The sequence below is a fragment of the Aedes albopictus genome, chromosome 2, assembly GCF_035046485.1.
Source record: "Aedes albopictus strain Foshan chromosome 2, AalbF5, whole genome shotgun sequence".
NCBI classification, from domain to species: Eukaryota; Metazoa; Arthropoda; class Insecta; order Diptera; family Culicidae; genus Aedes; species Aedes albopictus.
Genome location: NC_085137.1, coordinates 349794706 through 349820761, shown reverse-complemented (window position 1 = coordinate 349820761; position 26056 = coordinate 349794706). Strand labels below are relative to the sequence as shown.

Sequence of the window (26056 nt, the reverse complement as noted above, 5' to 3'; positions counted from 1 at the left end):
AATCATGCCCTGAGTTCGAAAACGCTAAGGAAAAAAATTACAGTAGAGCGGAATTTTTTTTGACTTTCCATACAAGGTTGTTGATTTGAAATCGATTTTTGTTCTATTTTTAAGCAAAGTCGCTCACTTCACACATCTCATTCTCCGTAATCAATGCTCCGATTGAGCTGAATTTTTTACTGTAACTTGCCTACATATGATATGTGAAATAAACGCTGAGAAAGAATTTTTAAATTGTATTTTTCTTATCGAAAAAAAATACATTTCTTCAAATATTTTTGGAAAATTTTGCTAAAATTTAAGGAGATCGTCCCCAAAACTCGTCAATATCTTGAATTTCATCAAACTGTGTGCGAGAAAAAATAATAATATTTACAGTTTGAGTTCAGAAAGGTAGTTTTGTTAAGTTATACAACAGTTTCATAACATAACAAATTTAAAATTCACAGTATGTACCTAAAACAACCAACCCCGACAGTTATCGTTAGACTAAACATTGGACATATAACGAAACGAATATTGTAAGTCATAGCAACTAAAAATTAACACATAATTGTACAAACAAACATTAAATTGCAGTACCCCCTGAAGATGGCACCAAACCAGTGTCGAAACGTCGGGCAGATAGCTTAAATTTCGTTTTATACAATAAAGACTGCGTTGCCAAAAATCATCGGATCATTTAATTATTTTTTTTTCAAATTTTTATTGTGTATTTTAACTAAATGCTAATTCTACACTTAGAGTAACTCTTGCATTGCATTGTCCGTGTAGCTGCCGGCTTAGAATAGCACTACGGACCACCTGTTCCGGGGGTAGAAGTCCACCAAACAGGTAACCCCAATCCAAGGTGTCAGGCGACCCGTGCTGAGGGATGAATGATTGAGGGGGTTTAAAAGATGCTCAATCTTTAACGGAGCCCGTAGCGTGGGTAGATCGCCTTTTTGGGTTGCGTTGCGGTGATAGATCTACCAAACCGAAATCTAGTGTCGTCCTATTTTTCAATTTTGGAATATGTGTTCTGTTAATTCAAGGAATTATAGTATTTAGTCCTTACTACTGGTGTTTTGGTGACTTCCAGTTTTTGAATTAAACTGAGTTTACCAACTTTACTTTGCATATAGTTAAAAACCTCACCATCTGAGGCTAAACTCAATGCAAAGGAAATCAAATTGGGTTAGGGATCCATGTATGTACTAACTCTTCGAAGACTGGAAAGTGCTAGTGCGCAAGGAACATGCTAGAATCCTTATTACTGAACACCTGTTCCATTATTGGAATGATATTGCTGCTAATGTTAAAACCCGGGTCCTAAACTTCCTACTGGGGAGAATTTAGCAGTAAAACAAGGGTGATGCTAGGTTTCCGATGCATGGCCAATATCAGTACTCTTGTTTTGTTTTCTAAGAAAACAAAACAAAAACTGTATCAAAATCGATACTTTATTGCCCCTCAATGACAATTGAGTAATGCGACATGCACTACACTAAGGATACGGGTAATGTCACAATAGATCTAAAAACTGGTCGCAGTGACAAACCCGAACAGGAATAAAAAAAAGCTCTTGCATTCAAAGAATAATTGACAAATATATGAATTTAAATCTGTCTTAAATTCCCAAATGCAGCCCAAAGCCGCAGAACGTATGGTGAAAACCGCTTGTAGGCGTTAGTAAAAAAAATGTCAAATGCGGTTTATGCTGAAAGGCGTCAGAAATAATAGAATTTTATAAAATATGAATGAAGTTGTGATTAGGTTTTTGTCACACCCTAATATGTATACATCTAGAATGTATTTCTAATTTCACTAGCCTCTAGCCTGATTAGTTGATGAGTTAAATATACATATTTGTTGACTCTTGCGTTCATCCTAGTTTGCAACAAGTCAATAACATGTTTTCGATTATCAAATATAATTTCCTCTCTAGGTGATACGCGAATAACCGCCGGAATTGATCAACACGTGATAATATGCAGATTTGATGAGCAGGTATGCAGTGCAAAACCTTGACGCCACAAAAACAAATAAACAAAACTCATAAGAGTCTGGGTTTATAGAATACTAGTGCCAAATGGCGAGACGAAACCGGATCGTTAAGCCACTAAATCCAGCCGATTCAGTGTGAAATTGTGAGTCACACCCATCAAATACGGTAGGCACTGTTCGCGCGCCACCGCACGGCACGCCGGTACGGTTCAATCTGATTTGACGTCACAATAATGTCGCGACGTAGAAAGGTCATTTTTTGGCAAAAATTTGAATAATTTGGTGAAAAAGAAAGTTTTGCTTAGATGCAGTGGATTTTGTTTTTGGTTCGATAACATCGTGCAACTTTCTTTCCACGGTATAAAAGCGGTTCGATTTTGAAACCATTGTCACAGTCATTTCCTGAGTTAGTTCAAGGATAAACATTCGCTAGTATCACAAAAAACACTCCGCTAAAATTCACCCAGTCAAGATGATGAAGGTAAGATTCGATTTATGGCTTTGTCGAAATCATATTTTGAAATTTGGATCAATCTCATTCTACAGGTTATTGCTGCCGTTCTCCTAATCTCCGTTCTCGCCGTTTATGGCAAGCCCACTAGCGTGGACGAAGCTATTGATGCTCCGGTTGCTGATTTGGTGCAAACCAGCCAGGCCGTTGCCGAGCAGGATCCAAAAGTGGAAGCCATCAAGGAAACCGCCGTTGAAATGAGCGACGAGAATAAGGAAGCCATGGACAATGCCGAGACTTTCGGTTTTGGATACTACAGGACGTACTATCCACGTGTCTACATCCCATCTGTGCCGGTTATGCCCCACTACGTGTATCCTGCAGTGCCTCACTACCCCGGGCTCGTTCACTATTACTGAAGCCTCTAACTAAAGATCGAGGTTTGCAGATGCTTGTTGAAACTATTTATTTCGATTATTTATTGTAAATAAAGGTATGATTTAAAAAAAGCGTCACTTTTCACTTATCACTTGTCATGCTTCTCTGCTTTTCGTGTCTTAAAAGTAGTAAGGATAAGGATTTGAATAGTATGGTGGCATATAAGGGTACTGATTGAACTGATTGAATCCACGGTAGTAAAAATCGTTGTTATAATATGGATTCATGAAATTGTAGTATCGTGGCTGGTATCCGTACCAGTAAGTTTCCGATTTTTCCATATCGTTGCTGTTCATTGCATTTGCTGATCTGACAGGTCTAAGAGGTGTCACAGGATTTGCCTTCACGGTTCCACTTGTTGTCAGTACAAATGCTATCACTAGCATAAAAGCAAGTGTTATCTGCGAAAATTGAATGTTGTGATTGATGTTCAGTTCCAAACAACGCGTTTATCAACAATTACCTTCGACATGCTGTCTAAGGACTTCACGAGAGTTATTCTTCAACTGATGTTTCTTCGATAATGCAAGCTAGTACTGACTGCTAGCGTTAGAACGAACCCTTTTATACTATTTTACACTCTGTTGTCTTGGATAATTTCCCGTATTTCCACGCACTTTACATCAATTGCCACCTTCCGTTTACAACTTCAAATTATGTTGGCAAAACGAAACAAATGTGCGTTTTGGTTTTCTCAATTACAACCATTTCAGAGAGGAATTTTGGTTAACAAGAAGCACGAGCAAGGGACTATATCGTTGAAATTGACGACGACAAATGAAGTGTTAATGAATTGGTGCTGATTCAAGGTTAAAATCACGGAAGCCGGCTGAGTGTAGCTGAATAGAAGCTGAATGAGTGTGAATCATTTCTGTTGAGTATATAGTACACACAAATCACCTACAAAGATTTGTACAGTTTTTACTTTGTTTTCCATCACATTCGTATTTTTAAAGGCATACGATGAAGAAGTAAAAAGTTCCATTAGTTAAATCTGTCGATTATTCTTATTTTCATAATTTGTTTTTTTAATCCGATTTAATTTTCTGTGCCCAGGCCTGATTGTGAGTTAACATTAGTGTTGATTTAGTAGAAAAAAAAATATCATCAAGGTTTTTTTCGACGTCGCAATTTTGTTTAAGTTTGTAATAGAAAAATATTTTGTTCCGTTTAATTTTAGCTTTGTGTTTGCATCCTATGACGGGAATATATTTCGACCTCAACTGTGAGGTCGTTTTCAATCTCTCATATTTGAGTCGACTCAAAGTAGAGACGTTGAAGTCGTCCTCGCTGTTGAGGTCGAAATACATACTGTCAATCGAGCTTCAATATCAACTTCTCGCACTTGTTGTTTGTACGCTGCAGGAGATTGGTTTTTAAGAGCCGAAACAGAGTTGAAGTTGTGAAAGACGGACCCGGTCAGGGTGGTGCCTCAAATCCAATTTGACTTTCTCTTCCGCAGAATCATAGCTGCTCTGTGGCTGACTTGATTAAAGCGCCAGACAAGCGATACGGAGCCATGGATTCAAATGCCACCAATTCAAGTGATATTTTTTTACGAATTCATCTCTCAATTTGTCAATTAAACGCACTTCTCCTTCAAATACTTTTAGCTTTTACGTCTGTTTCAGACATACCAGGCATACTACTCGACTGATATAGTCGGGAAAGGACAATAAATTAACTGTCAGTTCATGAGATCCGGAGGTACATAAGAATCAGTCTAAAATTGGCTGTCCGATAATTACTGGAATTGCTCTAACTTCATGTAGAATAGACCAAATTGTCCAAATTTGGATCAGTATTAGACAACGAGTCAATCAATTACCAGAAAAAATCGTGAATTTTCAATACACTTTTTGAAAAGTTTCAGATAAATGAACAATTTGTTTAAGCGAAAGTTTTGCTTGTCCCGTTCATTTTGTCTATACCCTGACTAATCGACGTCTTAGTGCCAAGAAAGGACTCTAAGCTCAACTGTGCACTATGGTTCTCCTGAAAATAGGGTACTGTTGGCTGCGAGCCAGCCTTAAAAAGAATTGCAATGGAAAGACTGAAAAATGCTTAAGGTGCTACTAGGAACTTTATTGGAACTTTCAAGCTCCTAGAAGTTCATTTCAGTAGTATGATATTTTCAGGAAACAATTTAACAAAAACAGTATTATGAACAAATTTTTATAGACAGCAAGTTTTAATTTTCCATATCAATGAATGTGGAGTGCAAATGAATAAAAAAAATTGACGCTCACCGAATTTTAATAGGTAGTTACTGTCAGAGAGCCCCACACTCTACACCAACACCATAATTGCGATGTGGTGCATAGTGGGTGAACTTCTGGGCTTCGTGGCCGAGTGATTAGCGCCGTCAATAGTTTAGGTGTCTCGTAAGCCTCCGAGTGTGGGTTCGATTCCCGCTCCAGTCGGGGAAAACTTTTCGTCAAACGGAAAATTCTCTTTTGGGCCACTTTCAGTCTGTGCGGCCTCCGGCCGAAAACGGTGTAATTGTAAAAAAATCTGACTTAAATAATTTTTTTGTCGACAGCCAGGCTCGCACACTTGTATTTCGCTACTTTTGCAGCACAGCGGCACGGCAGTAGGTTATCACAAAGGAAACCCAGTTCAAATCTACGTAATAGTGTCATGTGTTTTAGTATGTTAAATTTCATGTTTCTCACACAACCGTTGTGATGAATAAGAAATAACATTTTTGTATTAAAAATCATTTTGAGAAAGTTCCATCAGAAGCTGCTTAGAAGACTATCCAACTTTTAACTTCCGAAATTACTTAAAAAAGAAGCTGCTTAGAAGGCAAAAGAGCAACCTCTACAAGCTGCCTAGCTCATAAAGTGCCATCTTATCTGAAATTTTGGTTAATTGGGTGGTGCCTCTTGATGCGCGGTAGTGCCTCTTGAGATATATAATACGCAAAACATTTTCACTTTGTCTTCACGCTATGTAACACCACTATACTGTAATAAGTGCACATTTTCCATTTTACCCTCTTTTTTATGCTCTAGAGATATTATCGAGGCCTGTGATATCAGCCTGGGAGTAACTGAGCTTTGCAACTAGCAGCTTGAGAACCACTAAGGTTTGCAACACCACAATATTGTAATAAATGCTTTAGTTTTTTGACAAATTTGCATGACTCGTCCCCAGAGACTTCCAAGTTTTACGACACCCCAAACTTCTTCTTGGACTTTCGGTTCTGCGGCGAAATCAGCATGGCTCATAATCCCTGCATGGGAACCACTGAGCTTCGCAACGCCATTGTACTGTAATAAAAGATTCTGATACACTAGAACCTCTTTTTATGCACATGGCTGGGACTGCATAAATTAAAAATGTGCATAAACTAAAAAAGGCATAAAAGAGGGAAATTTATGCATAAATTAAATTTGGGCTTTAACTAGGGCTTTAATTAGAGAATCTAGTTCGCGAGAACTGGTCTTGCTCCTGGGCAGTTAATATGGGGCTAAGGAGGTTTCCAGAAAATTCCTAGAGAACCCAAAAAGGGGGTTCTAAGGGGCTTCAGGGGCGTTTTAAGGGATTGTTTCGGAGGATTTCAGGAGCCTTCTGAGGGTGTTCTGTCAAGATTTTTTGGTGTTTTCATGGGATTATGGGGAATTCTGGGGTACCGTAAACCGGGGTCAAATTGATCAGCGGGGTGAAATTGATCACTCGGGTACTACATTGTAATTCCATACTAGGAACTCTTAAGCGTCGTAATGATCGTAAACTTTTTACGTCATCTGATTCGTAGATGTCTAGAGATGAGAGACTTTTATTTTTTTAGAAAATGTTAGTTTTGCCTTATTTTTTCAAGGAATTTGCAATGTATTTCTCATTTAGCTGAAATCATTGCTACTAAACAATCAATTGCCAATAGGACTTCCCGTGAATTCTCTGTTTTAACATTTTTATGGAGCCTTGGTGGGGATGTAATACCGCTAATAAGAACATGAAATAGTTATAAAAAGTTCATTTTATGAAGAAATAATCATTTTTTGTAATAAAAATCACTTATTTTAAATGAAATTGCCTACCTTTAGGCGTTTAAGGGGAAATTTCAAAATTTAATTTTGCATTTAAAGTAATAAATTCACTAGTTGTAAGATTTTAAACGCGTTATTCGGTTTTAGAAGAGCAAAATTAAGTGGTGAAGGAAATTTTCCTTTCTAACCGATGCTTAATTGTATGCTGATCAATTTCGCCCCAAAATGGCATTTCCAATATTTTGATATTTGAAGCTAATTAACTTAAAGTTTAAATTTGTTGAACAAAATTCTGTCACATGGTTCCATGGAGATCCACTGGGTACTGGTTTTACAGAAATTCTTTTGGTAATAGTTAAAAAGGCACTGATGTTATCCGCAAAAGTTGTTTTAAAGTGATCAATTTGACCCCGGATTACGGTATTTCAATAATATTAAGTGGGTTTCAGAGGCGTTCCAAGGGGCTTTAGGGGCAATTCAAGGTATCTCAGGAGCCTTTAAAGAGCATTGCAAGAGGTTTGAGGGGCATTTAAAGGTATTTCAGAGTCTACTCTGAAACTTCCTAAAATGTCTCAAAAATCCCCCTAAACTCCCCGGGGACCCCATGTAACGCACCAGAGAGTCTTCGAAACCCCCAAAAACTCCTCCGTAACGCTTTCGTAATGAACCTAAATCACCCGAAAATGCTCTGAAACGTCTTGAAATGCCTCCAAAATCCCTCTTAAACCCCCTCGGACCCCATGTAACGCACCTGAGAAGCTCCGAACCCCCCGAAAACTCCTCCGTAACGCTTTCGTACGCCGAAAATGGTCTGAAACATTCTGAAATGCCTCCAAAATCCTCCTTAAACCCCCTCGGACCCCATGTAACGCACCTGAGGGGCTCCAAAGCCCCCGAAACTCCTCCGTAACGCTTTCGTAACGCCTCTTAATCACGCCGAAAATGGTCTGAAACATTTTTAAATGCCTCCAAAATCCCCCTTAAACCCCCTCAGGCCCCATGTAACGCACCTGAGAGGCTTCGAACCCCACGAAAACTCCTCGTAACACTTAAGTAACGCCTCTGCATCCCGCCAAAAATGCTCAGAAACGTCTTGAAATGCCTCTGAAATCCCCCTTAAACCCCCTCGGACTCCATGTAACGCACCTGAGAAGCTCTGAACACCCCAAAACTCCTCCTTAACGCTTCCGTAACGCCTCTGAATCACGCCGAAAATGGTCTGAAACATCCTGAAATGCCTAAAAAAATCCTCCTAAACTAAAACCCCTAAAACGCTTCCGTAACGCCTCTGAAACCAGCCTAAAATGCTCTGAGACTTCCTGAAATGACTCCGAAACCCCCTTAAGACCCACTCGGACCCATGTAACACACATGAGACTTTCGGAAACACCCAAAAACGAACCTGTAATTTTCCTTTGCTCTCCTCTATAAACACCCCTTGGCCGCCGTTGCAATAGTTCCCGTCATTATGAAATATTCTTATGCACAATATTGGCTCTGAGTAGCTTTCCCTCTTTTTATGCAGGGCATAAAAAAAGATGCATAAATTAAAAGTGCATGAAAATAACATGCATAAAAAGAGGTTTTAGTGTAACCTGAAAACCTTTTTCCCTTTCTTATCACAATTTTCGTTTCATGAGAATCAGCATGGCACGTGGCCTCTGCTTGGGAACCACTAATCTGTCCAACACCACTGCATTGTAATACATGTCATGTGAGAATTTAATGACCTGCTTTCAAGGCGTTTATAGTGCCGAATTAATGCCGTTTAAACTACTTTTCGGTTACCCCCGAGCAGAAGGGAATAAAAACAGCATAAGGAGCTGTGTTATTTGGGTAAATTAACTGAATCATAGAATCGATTATTTTTAAGTTATTAACATAACATATTATGTTACAAACTTGTCTGTCATAAGCGGCAAAATAACAAACAACATAACAAAAAAAATCTTCTAGGAAAACCATTTTAATAACTTGTTTTGTGAGTTTCAATAACAACTTAATAACAGTGAATTTTTAAAATATTTTATTAACAAATTATGATATTAATATGTTATTGATAATAATCGGAAAGCAAAATTTGTTATAATATCAAAATCGTACCTAAGTAAATTATAATACTTATCCCTTTGGGGACGGAGCTAAAAAATGTGAAATATTCATATAAATGGCTCAACTTTGGGTTTCCCTATAAAACAGTAATTATTTTTCCACATTTGAAAGAACTACTCTTTATTTTTCGATTTCTAGCTTAGACTACCTAGGATCAATAATAAAAAATATGCGACAGATAAAACTTTTTCATGATTTACGATTTTTGTCCACTTTTTGTTTACCTTGTTGTGGTAAATCTCACAGACAACGTAAACAAAAGTTTGTTTGCACACATACAAGTATAAGTAATAGCTGATTTATTGAAACAGTTTACGACACATAAAACGAAGTCTAAACAGATGGAAAAATATGCTAAACTGTTACCACTCAACAGTATAATTGAGCTCACGGTGTGTTGCGTAGAACAACTTTATAATAAAAAAATAAGTAAGTCTGAAATTTTGCCCAATGATACTTTGGGCCATTCCCTTCAATTTGCTGGGTCGGTGGAAATCATCCATCGGGGGGTCTAGAGCAAAAAATTTTTTTGAAGGTTTTTCATGCAAAAACTGTTAAAAGCGCATATTGTAAATTATTGCATCTCCTACAAATAGTCACAACTTTTTTGTCTATGAAGATAGAACCATAAAATTTTCAGGCGTTTCGAAGTAGTATGCGTAGATGACTGTGTGAAAATTTCATTGAAATATGTTGAATGGTTTTCAAATAATACCAAAATTATCAAACGCATTCTAAAACACTAAGCTTAGTAGCAAAAGTCCAACAAAATATCTATATATTTTTTATATAATAATACATGAACAATATTTAATTCAAAGCACCTTGAGCCATTATGATGGCGGTACTGTGAAAACTTGTTTTTCAAATGATAAACAGATACATAGTCAAATGCATGAAAGGATAACACACACACTGCTATTATGTAGCTTTTCAATAAAGTATTAATAATGTATTTCAAGAACGTGGTTTTGCGTATACATGTTCACAAGTACAAGTATGCCTCTATTACGTATCCTATAATAAACACAATTATCATGATTGCTGAGCATGTCGGCCTTTCCCAAAAAAATATTTAAATGTTAATTAGTAAGCCAAGAAAAGCACTCGAGGATTGGAAACATCTCTGTTTTGAGGAAACTAAATAATTTGAAACTAATGTTTACAAGCTCGAAATTAAATAGTATTTCACCTTATTCAAACAATAAAAACAAGTTAACTCTGTTAAAGACCTCATAATAACATTGAAGTTGTGGGTATGAGTCTACATTAAAACACTGTCTTGATTGAAGAACACAATAACGAGAACTGAATTCAAAACAGAATTCAGTTGGGCAATATTCGATCAAGGGCAACTTTACGGTACTAAACATAGTTTCTGGATTATTCCACGATATTTGACATAGCAGTTAGACCTAAACTTAAGTTTGTCTTTGAATTTAATAGTAATATGATGCTTATTGCTTATGCCACCATTTATTAACAAATAACTGATAATAAGTACTGAAAGAATAGTTGAAAGAACGGAGTACTTATTAAAAATGTTGCATGAAAATAGGCTGTTCAGCATAAAGCCTAGTAAAAACAATTTGATAACAATGACTTAAATAGTCTTATCGATTTGTATATGATGTTTGAAAAATATTTTATCAGTAATTTAAGACCTCCAAGCATGAGGAAGAGTGATTGATCATTGTTGAGTGATTGATTGGCGTTGTTTACTAGTAGAATATTTTCAATATAAAACTGTATCTTTCGAAAAAATAACAAACTGTTTTTTTTTGTAATCCAAATTATTGGGTCACGCTCCCCTAAAGCCTTTCGCTTGCAATTTGATATTTAGATAAGACCTTAAGCATTAAAAAATGGAAAAAATAAACATGTATACGTAAAACCACGTTCTTGAAATAAATAATTAATACTTTATTGAAAAGCTACATAATGGCAGTGTGTGTGTGTTTTCCTTTCATGTATTTGACTATGTATCTGTTCATCATTTTAAAAACAAGTTTTCACAGTACCGCCATCATAATGACTCAAGGTGCTTTGAATTAAATATTTTTCATGTATTATTATATAAAAAATGTATAGATATTTTGTTGGACTTTTGCTACTAAGCTTAGTATTTTAGAATGCGTTTGATAGTTTTGGAATTATTTGAAAACCATTCAACATATTTCAATGAAATTTTCACACAGTCATCTACGCATACTACTTCGAAACGCCTGAAAATTTTATGGTTCTATCTTCATAGACAAAAAACTTGTGACTATTTGTAGTAGTTGCAATAATTTACAATATGCGCTTTTAACAGTTTTTGCATGAAAAACCTTCAAAAAAAATTTTTGCTCTAGACCCCCCGATGGATGATTTCCACCGACCCAGCAAATTGAAGGGAATGGCCCAAAGTATCATTGGGCAAAATTTCAGACTTACTTATTTTTTTGTTTTAAAGTTGCTCTATAAACACACCGTGAGCTGGTTTGTCACGAAAGGGATATAACATTATTTACTTTGTCTGAAAAACCCACCTATAAGGCAGCATCCATTTATTACGTAACGCAAAAATCGACATTTTTCGACCCCCCTCCCCCCTCCGTAACGCTTTTTTGTATGAAAATCCTAAAATTTTTGTATGGGCCGTAACGCTCAGCTGTACTCCCCCCTCCCCCTAGAGCGTTACGTAATTTGTGGACGGCGCCTAACATGAGTAACAATAATTTAAATGTTCGAAAAATACTATAGGGTGTCCCAGAAAGTATGGGCACAACTTTGCAACTCTGCCATTTGGGAATGGATGCACAAACAAACTTTATTTTCACACATATCCTACCTCAATGTATTAGCATCAAATGCCAATCATTAGAATTAGCATTTTACACTTCGTTTGAATGCGACAGAACATTCCCTAAGAGACCTTTCAAAGCTTCTGCACAAATTGCTATATTTTTCAATGGCATCGTTCAACAAATTGTTTTCTACGCATGAAATTAAGCTCAATAAAAATTTCAAAAAAATATATCCCTGTATTTCTACAAGCGTATCTATTATACAACCCTTAGATTGAATTGAAAACATATACTTTTGAACCTGAAAAATGATTTTAAACACCAAAATCGTTTTTGAAAACCCGATTTTCGAATAGTTGAAAACAAGCTTCTGAATCAATATCACAGCATGCAGAAAACTACAATTAAATTTCACTATAAGTTATATAAATGCTCCAGCTTTATAAAATGTAGATTGAATTATTTTAATTCTCGTTCAAACATCCTTTAAAACTCGAATGTCTGTGGGCATGTCTTATCCAGAAATAGAAAAGGCGATTTTTTCAGTTTTCTCAAAATTTTGAAGTACCCATACGCACAGGCAGAACATGTTTTTTATAAAAAAAATTCCATCAACCATCTAAGAAATCATGTTTTCGAATATATCATGCCAAAAATAAACGAAAAAAATGTTTCGAATTAGGGTTTTAGGCAAAACCGTAAAAATTAGTTTGTGCAGAAGTTTTCAAAGTAGTTTTTTAATATTTAATATTCTGCATACAAAAGCCCTTTTTAATGTATAAACTCTTTACAGGAATCAATGAAAATCTATATATATAAAAATGAGATTGAAATCCCTTTGAGGCAACAAAACTCACAAACGGCTGAACCGATTAGGATGGCTCTTGCACGGTTCGATTCGTTTTCATGGTGGCTGTGTTTATATGTACGAAAAGTTACGAAAATCAACTAGAAAAGTAACAAAATAAAAAAAAAACTGATTTTCAATGAGCTGGGAAGGAAATCAACACGACTGAAATGAAATCAATCTAGAGTGCGGGGATATTTTGAGCACAACAGTTGACAAACAACTACAAGACGACAAGACAAAGTTTGCCGGGACAGCTAGTACTTTGAATAAAAATACAAAAATATAAAAATTGTTGTTTGTTAAGAAAATGATTGTATTTTCGTTATACAAAGTTGTGCCCATACTTTCTGGGACACCGTATATATTCAGTTTTAAATTCAATCCAAGAGAATCTAAATGTAAAACCTTCCAGATTTTCAAAGGCTCCTCTAGAAATTCCTCCAGAACTATGAACAGAATCTCTTCAAATATTTCTTCAGAATTTCCAGTGATTATTTGTCCCGAATTTCACCTTAAGATTTCTCTATTTTTTTTTTTTTTTGAGAATTTCACCAGGAGTTTTTTCCGAAAAATTCTCGAGGCGTTTTTTAAGAGATTTTGCCAAGAATTCTAATAATTGCTCAGAATATTTACTTTTGGAATCTTTAAGAAGATTGCGCCAGCAGTTCTTTTGAATACTTCTCCAGGGTATCAAAGGGCTCCTCCAGATCTTCCAAGTGTTTTTCCGAATATTATTTAAGGAATTTTCAAAGGATTCGATCATAAATTTCCGTCCTAACTGAATAAAAAATGGAACAAAACAAATTGTTGTTTTGATTTCAAAACTTGTTACTATTGTGTTATTGTTGATAAGTTGATCAATAGTATAACAATAACAAAACTTGTACTTTAACAAAACATGTTATTGGAATGCAATTGAGTGAATGTATATCATTAGCTAGATTATAACAAAATGAGATTGTCCAACAAAATTTGTTATGGAAAAGCTATGCCTTGAAAAATAAATAATAACAAAACGAGATATAAAAACAGGTTTTGTGATTTCGTAATTATTAATTTGATATTCTCCTCTGGTCGGGCCTGGGTATGATTATAATTGATTGGCTTCTAAATTGATTGAGCAGTAAAACATGTTACAAGATCAAAATTTGACGTAGTGGTAGATCTTAGTCCGCAACGCACCATTCTTTGGTGACCTACCCACGTTACGGGACATTCCAGAGACCCTCCTCCTCCTCCTCCTCTCCTCTTCTTGGCGTAACGTTCTCACTGGAACAAAGCCTGCTTCTCAGCTTAGTGTTCTATGAGCACTTTCACAGTTATTAACTGAGAGCTTCCTCTGCCAATGACCATTTTGCATGTGTATATCGTGTGGCAGGCACGAAAATACTCTATGCCCGAAGAAGTCAAGGAAATTTTCTTTACAAAAAGATCCTGGACCGACCGGGAATTGAACCCGCCACCCTCAGCATGGTCATTCCAGAGACCCTTCCGACCTAATTCCACTTCACGCCCTGAAAATCAAGCCACAATACTTGCAATAAACAAATAAATTGACAAAAACGGTTTGAAGTCTCTTGTTCATTTATTGAATTCTGGTTTTTACACCTTTTTATGGAGAGAACTGGTATATTTTCCTTTGATGAATTTCGCGCAAGTTTTACTTATGACTCATTTACCACCAGTATGGGTAAGAATAATATCCTCTGTATCCATAATAATAGCGAGGATAATAATATCCGTAAGACGGATACACGTGAACAATTCTGCGGTATCCATAACCAAATGTCTCTGCTTTCTCCATGTCATCTTCCTTGGCCTCTGATGGTAGCGGTTCTTCTGCGGTTACGGCTTCATTAACATCTTTCTTATCTCTTGTGATAATGGCTGTCTTTTTGAATGTTTCAACATCACCACCATAAGCGCTCGGCGAATTACCATCAATGGGAATCGCTGATACAGCGGCCAGCAAAACAAGGATGTAGAAAATCTAAAATAGATTAATAGAAAATTTATCTTTCGAAAACTTGTAAGTTAAAGCATTTTACTTTAATCATTGTTGTAAGTTTAACTCCTTCCAAGTCGAATTTGAAACTGAATCGTGGTTCAACTGTTGCACTTAGTGCGGTAGCATCTGCTTTTATACCTTTAATTTAGGAGATCGCCGCGGCGGGTACTGCGGTTAATTCGTCATTATTCGGTATGTTTACGTCACAGGATTCCGAAGATTCCGTTCCTTGCTGGTACCCAACCCACGCCACATGCAAGGAATCGTCATTAGTCTTGTGATCATCCCCATCAGGGCACCAAAGTATGAAGAAGCGTCATGCATCATTATCGGTGTCAGTTGAGGAGTAGTAGCTTTCGGTAATCACGTGTCAGCCACAGCCAGCGTGTGATCGGCCAACAACAACGGTTTCTGATTTGGTCCGAGTTTGCGTCAGCCTTTCGGATTACTTTTTAATTCGTTTTGGCCTGCTCTTACTTCGATAGATTCCACACTCGTATAATTTTAAATGATGGTTGGGAGTCTAAATTTAGAGATATTTATGATTTCCTTCACGTCTGACATAATTAAGCGCCAAGATCAATCTCCATTTCCTTTCCTTTTGTTCTTTCGCTGATTATAGTTTTGCCTTCTGTTTTCGCATATAAACCCAAAAAAATAAGCCAGAATCTAGCGGTTTTGTGCGAACCGAATGAAGGTAGTTTTGGTAAAATATTCATATCTGGTATTGTGGGATACACGTGGCCGAAATAAAAATTCAGTCTGCTGTAATAAGATATGGAATTAATTGATGTATCCCGTTTCTATTCTTTAAAATATGCTCCAATTATGTAAAAATATTACTTCTTTCGATCTCTATCTTGTCTTCATTTCAAGGGAAGCGGATATTATCGAATTAATTGCAAAACTGAGTTCAAAAACCCTTTTCTAGAACTCTGTCAAAAGGGAAAATCTACTTTTAAAACTATCAAAAGTATGTAGCTACAACTTAAGTTGGTATAGATTTCAATACGGATATTTTGTCACTATTTTTATTCCAATGAGTGTAATTAGTTTCGTACCTTTTAATTCCGCCCTATGTTCCTTATCCTTTGACAGATACGCGTATTTCGACTACCACTTGTAATCTAGAAGATTACCAAGCATCATGCAACTATGTTCAATCTTGTGGTGAGTTCAATGACTGTTTAGGATCTCCAAAATATCCCTTGAGTATGTGTCATAGAACCTACAAGAGCAACTGGTGAACTTCCGCTATATTTCAAATAAGTTTCTTGTTTTTTGGTTACGGTTAATTTAATAAAGACTAAATTAACTACGTTTGTTGTTATCCCAACGTTTCGACGCTTGCTGGGCGTCGTTTTATCAATTTTCACCTGATGCCCCCCAAAACCGCCCTGAATCTCTTGAAACGTATTGCAACCCTTATTGCGATACCCTGAAAAGGTTCTATTGAAGCCTCTGAAATGCCTTGAAACGGCTTGAGACCCCCAAAACTTTCTTAAAATCGCCAGGAACTCCCGGAAACTTTCCTGAAACACATTTGAACACCTTGATAGCACTCTAGAACATAGTTTCCCAAATTGCACCGGTGGGTTGCGAAAAGTATGTCTGATGGCAAAAGGGGGTCGCGCACCTAAAAGTTTGGGAACCTATGCTTTAGAACATCCTGATATTTTTATAAATATTATTTTAAACCGCTAGCAACCTTCCTTAAAACCCTCTTGAAACCCTTGGGAATCTCCCCTCCCCCTTGAAAACCCGAGGAACAACTTGAAGCCTCCTGTAGCCCTTTGTTACCTCTAGGAGCCGACAAAAACGCCTTGAAACTCATTTGCAACTCCTCTCTAACCACTCTGAAATTCAAGGCCAACAATTGAAAAGGGCGCATCAACGTTGCGTAAACAAACACGTTTCTGTCGATTTAGGGCCTTCTGAACGTCACCCACACATCTCACCACCACTAACAGAAAGCTTAATGTTTGCGCTTTCTGTTAGTGGTGGTGAGATGTGTGGGTGGAGTTCAAAAGGCCCTAAGTCGACAGAAACATGTTTGTTTACAAAATGTTGATGCGGCCTTTTCAATTGTTGATCTTGAATTAGGTTGCAGCTCTCTGCTCAAGTAACCACGGTGTTGAAGCCTTATTGCATGCTGATGTAGCAGGAATTCCCAACCTTTTTCAGATGGCGACGCCCTTTGAGAATTGTCAAAACATCTGGAGCCCAATAAAAAAAATAGAAAAAAATATGAAATAAATGAACGAAACCGATTTTCTGTTGGATACAGTGACGTAGCCAGAAATCTACTGTGGGAGGGATTTTCGGTATAATTTGCACAAAATAGGACCACCGGTTGGAAATCCATGTGCTATAGGGTGTTTCTAGAGCAATCATTACTTTACATGCAAACTTAAGGTTGCTTTTAATTTGAAATGGGCAATTATAGAATCAAATTACTATTATACTGGTATGATCTTGAATCAGTCGCATAATTGCCATTTCCACTTTAAATCAACTTTAAGTGCTCATGCAAAGTAATGATTGCTTTAAATACACCGTATATCTGCACTTAATAAGGCTTCAGCACTGTAGTTACTTGGGTGAAGCTCCGAAAATGCCTTAAAATACTTTGTAGGACTGTTACATTTGTAATTTGTTTTATACATTTTGTCAGTTTATTTTAAAATTTACACTATGGTTTGTATATCTGTCCCTGAAATTATGTGCAATTGTAATGCTCAGGCCAACGATCCAGTGCAAAACACACAAGCCTTCCTCTAACACGGACGTGAAACGACAAACGGTCGTGTGTTGTTGCCCGAAGCATACCAACAACAATTATGAAAACCTCGTCATTCATATGGGTAACTGGACACAATTTATGTTATGTGTTGAATGTTTGTGTTTTATGCATTTGCAATATTCCATTTTGTTTCTCATACATAAGTGTCCAAGCGTGGGGCGTTGCGCATTTATAGGGTTCCAATGTATATTTGGTAAATTGGCGTCCATCGTGAGGCACGATGCATTTGTAGAGTTCCGCATTTTTTTATACAACACCTTGAAACCCCTCTGGAACCCACGGGGGCTCACACAAACTGCACCGACTCTCGCATGTTTGAAACGCAATCTCGTAGTCGATCAATCACTCACCGTAGTCATCAATTAGTTCGACAATTTATAACCGTTGTTGCTATCTAGCTGAACAAAATTCTGTTCTACGAGGCCCACCAAAATTGCAAAGCAACGTTACCGTTCGGTAACAAAGTTTGTAAAAAACTATCGTGAAATCAATAGGGCAAATCCTCTTAAAACATTTAAACACACGATCGCAAATGATGTTGAATAGGATGCAAAAGTGGAGGCACACACTTTACACACGGCTAAATGGAAGCATGTACGCATATGGCCTCCACTTTAGCATCTTATTCAACATCATATAAGACTTTGTGTTATTCCCAGCTAACCTCTAAAAATAGGGTGACTGTGGAGCGGTCCTGGTGTGATGGTTAGAACACTTGACTATCACGCCGAAGACCTGGGATCGAATCCCACTCCCGACAAACTCGCAAAATGTGAGTTCTTCCTTCGGAAGGGAAGTAAAGCGTGGGTCCCAAGATGAACTAGCCTAGGGTTAAAAATCTCGTTAATACAGATATATATAAAAAAAATAGGGTGACTCTTCGTCAGAAGCATATAACGAGATCATAACAAAATTATGACAACCCAGGTAACCAATAAGCATTTGAATAAGCCATATTTCTGTTTTATATCTGCAATCACCCTGCTTACTGCCATATCATAGCAGTACGACTGCTAAACTGCCCTATATTACCAATTCGATTGCTACTTAAAATCTGATAGCATTTTCGTAGCATTTCAAATGCATGGTATATTGTGGTCAACAGACATCTTCTGCTACTTTATTGCCGCCATGAAACTGCTAAGAGAGATAAGTGATTCTAAAACCACAACACATTTCCACTTTCTAATTTACGAGCAACGGCTGCAGAAGTCATTCGCATGTCCAGTCAATCATATGTAACAACGAATGAAATCAATGGGAAACATGCATTGGAAAAAAAAACCATGGTTGGTTTTCTATGATCGATTTTATAATTAGCACCTGCCGAGCTCATAGCATAACGATGCAACTGCCGGTGTAATACTTATGCCTTAACTAGATCACAATTCCAACGCGCTTTATCTGATCATCTATAGCTTACCCTGTAGCGCGGTTCAGCATCATCGTCAACCCGAGGATCGAGGGATCGAATCCCAATTTGGCCAAAAGTAGCAAAAAAACAGTAACAGTAGTTCAGGATGTGCCCTAAGCCTCAGTATAGAGTAAGTATTTTTTAAAACATACTAGAGGGTGTCCCGACTCTAATTGCACCACGGAAAATAGTGTATAACTTTTGACTGCATGCATCAAAATGGCTAATTTTTCTACCAGCAACAGTATATTATTTGTAGATGATCCCATACAAATTTTATCGAAATCGGATAAGTATTGACGGAGATATCTCCGACGCGAGAATATTAGTTTTTTGGAGTCTTGTACACTCATTCTGAAAATTGTTCAGGCTAAAACTTTACTGTTAGTGTGTCAAAACGTCTGAAAATTTGACTATAAGTTTTAAACACAATAAGTTTTAAGTGGTGTAACGTGTAATTTCCTTTGAAACCGGTTAAGTACTTATTTTTATAAAATTCAAAACTCAAACCGTTTCAGAGGGAATTTTAGGCACTTCTTAACAATTTGAAGGTCCGTTTGCACTATTTCAACTATAAAACTGTCAATACTGATGCAATTCTCAATAAAATTTGATATTGTCAACCTAATATAATAACATGTTTTCAAACAAATTTTGAGCCGTTTTGGCTTAACACTTTCAAAGTTAGAAAACTTTGAATGTCACAATACAGTAAAACAGTTTTGCATGTTGTGATTTTTGGCTACATATACGTCTACAAATTTTTAATCCGTTTGATCAAATCGAATGAAATTTTAATACAAAATGTTTATATACATACGCCACCTACAGAAAAAAAAATTGTAATCGGTTAAGTATTTCTGACTCAAGCGTTACATATATGTAAAATATTTGTTATTTTTATTCATTGTTTGTACAAGATTCCAAAAATCTGAATTTCTCGCATCGGAAATATCTACGTCATTACTAAACCGAATGAAATTTTAATGGCATCATCTACACTTAATAAACTGTAGCTGGTTGAAAAATTAGCCATTTTGATGCACGCCATCAGAAGTTATAAACTATTATTCGTGGTGCAATTTGAGTCGGGAGTCCCTTTAGTGTCAGATGGAATTTGAGTTGTAAATATAAATACAAAAGTTCCACAGCAGGAGAGTGAGAAAAAAGAAGAGAAAGGGAAGCCGTCAAATGGGCAGGGGAAATATTTTGTTTCTATTTTTGACAATCTGGAGGATAGGAGGGATAAGCATTTAATAAGCCGTATATCGGGCCAAAACCTGCATTAGAACTAATGACGCATATACGCAGGTTAGCATTTTTTGACCTGCTGTAAAGGCGCATATGGTGCCGAATTAATGCCCTTTCAACTGCTTGTTGGTTACCTGGGTACTGTTGTTAGAAAAAACAATAGTTGATAGTTAATTTTAGGGGTTTTCGGCCTTTTCAGTCGGTAAAATCAGCGAAAACTATTTTACCTCTACATCCGACGGTTTCGGTTGCTTTATTCAACCTTTTTCAAGGATTAACAACGGAACAGACCTCTAGTCCTTGAAAAAGGTTGAATAAAGCAACCGAAACCGTCGGATGTAGAGGTAAAATAGTTTTCGCTGATTTTACCGACTGAAAAGGCCGAAAACCCCTAAAATTGCTGAGAGCTACCCCAACTAACATTTATTGTGAATGTAAACGTCAACAAAGCGTCCTTAATACGGCTTGATGCTGAGTTACTGCGTTGTAAATATTGACGGAAGCTTCTATGCAAGCCCTATGCCAATGAATCTGGCGAACTTAATCAGCTTCTATGCCACCTAGTCATAGCTCTTTTCTCGGCTCCTATGTAACCACTAACTGAATAAGATCTTGAGGAGGCGCTTTTTCAGCCTTTTCGCAGTTGTTAAATAATAGTTTTACGGCATCACCAAATTAAACGATTAAATATAATTAGGTTATGGATACCGTGATGCAATACATGTGGAACTGGAATTATCATTTTTTAAATTGAATAATTAAAGTATTTGCCGCTACTTGGAATCGAACTCCCGATCTCCGTATCCACTGGTCCCGATGATGTCTTCGCTGCCACACTGCTATATATAAATAACATAGAAAATAGCCCGTTTTGTTTTACTCCAGACAAGACTTCATAATTGTGCCACAAGAAACCTTACCCAACTTCATCTTGCTGTAAAAGCTTGTGAAACGTCAAACGCAATAATGTTTACATTGAACAAGCTGTGTGGTTGTGCCAACAGATTCTTCTTCACAGCTTCTAGCTGAAAGAGTGTTCTTCAAACGGCTACGAAGCGCTGCTGTTTTGTGTTTTGGCAACATTACAAAACGTACTGTATAAAAGCAGCTGTTGTTGTGGCTGGGACTCTTACTCGATTTGCACATCTTCCGGCAAATCTTCCGGCATTGAATTAAAGTGCAATAAAAGCAACCCAAATGATTTCACAGCACAGAGATGGATAGCTGTAAAGAATTTGTGTAGTAGCTATATATCCCGCTTAGTTTGTTTTGACAATAATGTTTACATCCGACAAGCCGTGTTGGTAAACCAACAGTTTCTCTATTACAGCTTCTAGCCGTAATGAAATCGCAAAACGGCCTTTAAAGCGCTGCTGGTTTGGGGATTTGTCAGTATAACGAATTGTACTGTATAGTAGCAGCTGTTTTGTTAGTGGGGACTCCTATTCGATGTGTTCAAGTTTTCACATCTTCCGGGAAATCTCCCGGAGTTGGAATAGGGTGGAGTAAAGGCAGCCCCAGTGACAAGCAATGAATTTCTGAAAACCGAGTTTGGTAGCTGTAAGGTGCTTGTTTTGCAGTCGTGTATTAGCTTATGATTTATATTTGACTAGCTTTCCTTTTATTCAGCGTTGACTGCTTTTACTCGATGATTACACAACAGAAAGCAAATGACTGAAGCTTATAGCGCTGAAAATGTTAGTTGGGTACAGTCGTAAAGATCTTTCTTGTTGATAGTTAAGTTATAAGGATTTTTCCATGTGAATATCCATAACAAATTTATTTCTGTGACACAATTAGAACAAAACTTGTTTCATTTACTCAACATATATACAACAACGTTTGTTATATTATGCATTATAATATAATTGCCTTCTAACAAAATTTCGTAACACGTTTATTGCATTATTTGTTATATTTTTGTAACAAAATTGTTTCAGAGTTCATGATTTTTTTTGTGTTGAAAAATATTGATAATTTTTGTTATTTTGTTCACTAGAGCCAAGAGATTTATAACAAAACTTGAAACATATTTGTTCTGAAATATATAACAAAACTTGTTATAACTTTGTTATGATTTTGCAAGTTTAACAAAATTTGATACTATTTTGTTATGATTCTGTTTTAACTTGTTATATGTTTGTTTTAAGTAGTACGAGTTTTGTTACAATTTTTGTTATTTTAACTACTAACGGTACATGTTTTATAACAACCGTTGTTACAAAAATCATTGTAACAAAATAACGCAACCTGTAATAATTATGGTTTTTCCCTTTTAGTCGGGAAGGATTAGAGACCAACTCTGAGTTCAACAGTTTTCAGAAACGTCCCATGACGAAAAGAAAAAAACTGCCGAAAATACGTAAGTTCCTCTATACCAAAAACTTATAGTATTATTATTATTGTCTTTATTAACGAGACTTTCAGCCCTTGGCTGGTTCTTCTCGTGGAACTTATAGTAGGGTAATTTGCCAATTGTTGCACGGCTAAAAACTCGCCTATTGTTGTACACTCCATGTTTTTCTTATAGGGTGTGCAACAATGGCAAATTTTTAGCCGTGCAACAATTGGCGATTTACCCTACGAAAGTTTACTGTAATCGGAAACTATTTTTTAAAAAGGGCGTTAGATTTTTATTCTAATGGTTCAATACATTTTAAAAGTCTCCTCCAGTTAGCCTAGTGGTTAAGGCTATGGATCGCCAATCCGGAAACGGCGGGTTCGATTCCCGTTCCAGTCTGGAAAATTTTCTCGACTCCCTGGGCATAGTGTATCATTGTACTTGCCTCACAATATACAAATTCATGCAATGGCAGGCAAAAAACGCCCTTCGAGGCAGGCCAAGTCCCAGTGGGGACGTAGAACCATAAAGAAGAAGACATTTTAAAAGTTTAAAATGTCTTTATGGGCCATCCATTAAGTACGTCACGGTCTATGGGGGAGGGGGGTTTTGTGAAAGTGTGACAAGCAATGTATTAAGTATAGGAAAAACCTGTATGAAGGGGGGAGGGGGGGGGGGTTGAAAATTCCCAATTTTAGCGTGACGTACTTAATGGATGCTCCCATTATGTGATTGCTGGCCTCCACATATGCAGGTATGCATTAGGATTACAAGATGTTGTGGTTCAGTGACTTCGACGATAAACAAGCGACGAACTTGGTCGAACGAAAATACAAAAAAAAAAGAATCATTTGATCATTTGAAATCATGCATTCTACTTTTAACATCGAATTCCATACTAGGAGCAATATTGCTTCTATTTATATTGTTAACCGGTGCTAATAAAGTAGTTGACAGTTTGAAGGAAGGCAGTAGGGGGGTTAGGGGCATAATGGACCCCTAAGCAAATCAGTACGTTAGGCCTATATAACAGAGAAAAACTTAACATTATCAGTTGACTTACAACTTTAACTTGTTTCCTACGTATTTCAATCATTTACAGCATGTAAAATGTCTTTATTGTGGAGAAATAATGAATTTGAAACCGTGTGTTTTTAAGGGCTGGCAGGAAAGGTACGGGGCGAAATGGACACCCATCGGGGCATAATGGGCACCCCTGCGTATTTTATGCTGTATCTTTGATAACATCGACCAGTTAAATAATTTGCCTACGGAGATCAATACCATAGGTTTAATACTTTATCTTAGACGAGTTTACTTAGGGCATCTAAGTTATTTAAATAAACTTTAGACTAAAATAATCAGATTGATTTTTTCCAAACTCTCTTACATCCATTCGTAATTGCCAGTGTTCATTTCGCCCCGAATCGACTACAACATTAAAATTGCCGTTTTGAGTAAATTCTGATCAAAAATAAAATATTTCATCCATTGTTAAATCTGCATACAAGTAAATTCTTACCTTATCTACATATATATATATATATATATATATATATATATATATATATATATATATATGTAGATAAGGTAAGAATTTACTTGTTTTTATGGTGGACACTCTTAAACACTCGTAATTCCTTATTTGCTGCTCTTTCAAAATTATAAGAATTTCACCAATTGAAAAACATATTTCAATTTCAATGATATTTTGGTTATTTTGGAGGAATATAAATGGAACTTTTGCAAAATAGAATAATTACTTGTTCCTTTACACTTATGCATTAATAATTTACCATAAAAGTCAACGGTTTCGGCAAAAACAGGGGTGTCCATTATGCCCCTAATCCCCCTATATTAGTTTGGCACGACGATCTATGAAAAAAAAAAGCCGGTATTTATTGTCAACTCTCACTTACAGAAAAGTTGTCCTGGCGCCAGCAAGAATTGAATCGCTGATCAGTTTTAGATCTTTCTTTTGATCTTGAGTTTCAGCTGTTGTATTCGAAATATGTTTATGATGAAGCCAACCAGTTTATTCGATAATGAATAGGTGATTTTTAGAGAGAATATGAAACCATTGATAAACTAGATGATATCTTCATATTATTCAAACAGTCAAACGTTTAGTTTAAGTATTTATTTAAGTCTGCCTAATTTGTTTTACCAGTAGTACCGAGGGTATCCATATCCGTATCCATATCCGCCGTATCCGTAGTACCGTGGATAGTAACCGCCATAGTAGTAGCGAGGATAGTAGCCGTAGTATCCATAGCCGAAGGTTTCAGCGTTTTCTAAACTTTCCTTGTTACCATCGGCAGCAACAGCAACTGGACCAGGTAGTGGTACTCCATCTGCTTGGACAGGAACAGGAGCGGCTTCCTTATTCACTTGGACGGGTTGTTCTAGGTCCGATGGGAAAGCACTGGTGATTGCTACCAGAGCAAATACGGCGACGATCAGCTGTGGAAGACGAGTTTAATTTTATCAATCTCCATTCGATTTGTGCGTAATTTGATTAATCGTGCTAATTACCTTGAACATTTTGAAGGTTTTCAAAGTCTTTCGTGCTTTGAGAATTGACACTGTGATGCTGTTTTCGACTTTAGAAGGCAAGTGACTGTAGTGGATGATCGAGCGCCGGTTGGTATTTATACCCCCGTCCCCCGGCGATCCAGAATCCACAATCAGCCAATATTACATCCCACCGCTAATGGTGGACGTGCGAAAGAACTCGAAACTGCATTTTGTCCCATCGGGATCGTATCCTCTCGGAACGCACAGAAGAGAGACAGTCATACCTATCTACATAAGGGAAGGAAATTAAATGACCGCACGCGCGAGTGTGCCAATCATTAGAGCAGAGGTTTTCAGGAGGATGGTTTGACGGAGCTTTTAATATATTGGTATTGATGTAATGCAGGATTATGAAGTGAGTTTAAATTTTTAAAGAATCATGAAACTTATCGACGAAAATCAGTCATAGATGATAGGAACCCTCCAGAACATGATTTTGATGTATAAAATAGAGAATCCTCGAGGTGTAGTGATAAAAGGATTTCAGTCTTAAGGCGAAACTGGAAGCATTTCCTCAGTTTTTTGGTTTTTGATTTTTTTATAAAATAACGAAGCAATATTTTCAAAATCGGTTTTCGTACACATGTAGAGTATGGATCAAGGTATCTCCTGAATTTTTCCCTGGTGGAAATTGTTTCTCGTTTTTGCAGAAACCATTTTTTGTGAAATTTTGTTTAAAAATGGTTGCTACAAAAACGAAAAACAATTTCCACCAGGGAAAAATTCAAAAGATACCTTGATCCATATTCTACATGTGTACGAAAACCGATTTTGAAAATATTGCTTCATTATTTTATTAAAAATCAAAAACCAAAAAGTGAGGAAATGGATCCAGTTTCGCCTTAATAATTGCACTGAAATAAATAAATAGATAAATAAATCGATTTGGGATTTTTCCACTGGAACTGGATGTTATTGCATAGAAACGGCTATCTCAGTCCTAATATACTGACGATTTATTAAGTTGTACCCGACGTTTCGGCCATGGGTTTTGGCCATTTTCAAGGGAAAAATTGTCTGGCGTCCTTGTAACAAAGAAAA

The 26056-nt window shown here is 36.8% G+C and overlaps 2 protein-coding genes across 2 annotated transcripts; one reads left to right on the top strand and one right to left on the bottom strand.

The window, feature by feature from the left end:
• The first annotated feature begins 2321 nt into the window (after positions 1 to 2321).
• LOC115263094 (uncharacterized) lies at positions 2322 to 2966 on the top strand. The gene is made up of 2 exons (XM_029866012.2): positions 2322 to 2467; positions 2533 to 2966. The coding sequence occupies exons 1-2, from the start codon at positions 2459 to 2461 to the stop codon at positions 2854 to 2856; spliced, it is 333 nt and encodes a 110-aa protein (XP_029721872.1). The 5' UTR covers positions 2322 to 2458; the 3' UTR covers positions 2857 to 2966.
• A 21597-nt stretch (positions 2967 to 24563) lies between these two features.
• LOC109430763 (uncharacterized) lies at positions 24564 to 25133 on the bottom strand. The gene is made up of 2 exons (XM_019706839.3): positions 24974 to 25133; positions 24564 to 24901 (listed from the first exon to the last, which is right to left on the bottom strand). Exons 1-2 carry the CDS (start codon positions 24980 to 24982, stop codon positions 24602 to 24604), a joined length of 309 nt encoding a protein of 102 aa, XP_019562384.3. The 5' UTR covers positions 24983 to 25133; the 3' UTR covers positions 24564 to 24601.
• Between the last annotated feature and the right edge of the window lie 923 nt (positions 25134 to 26056).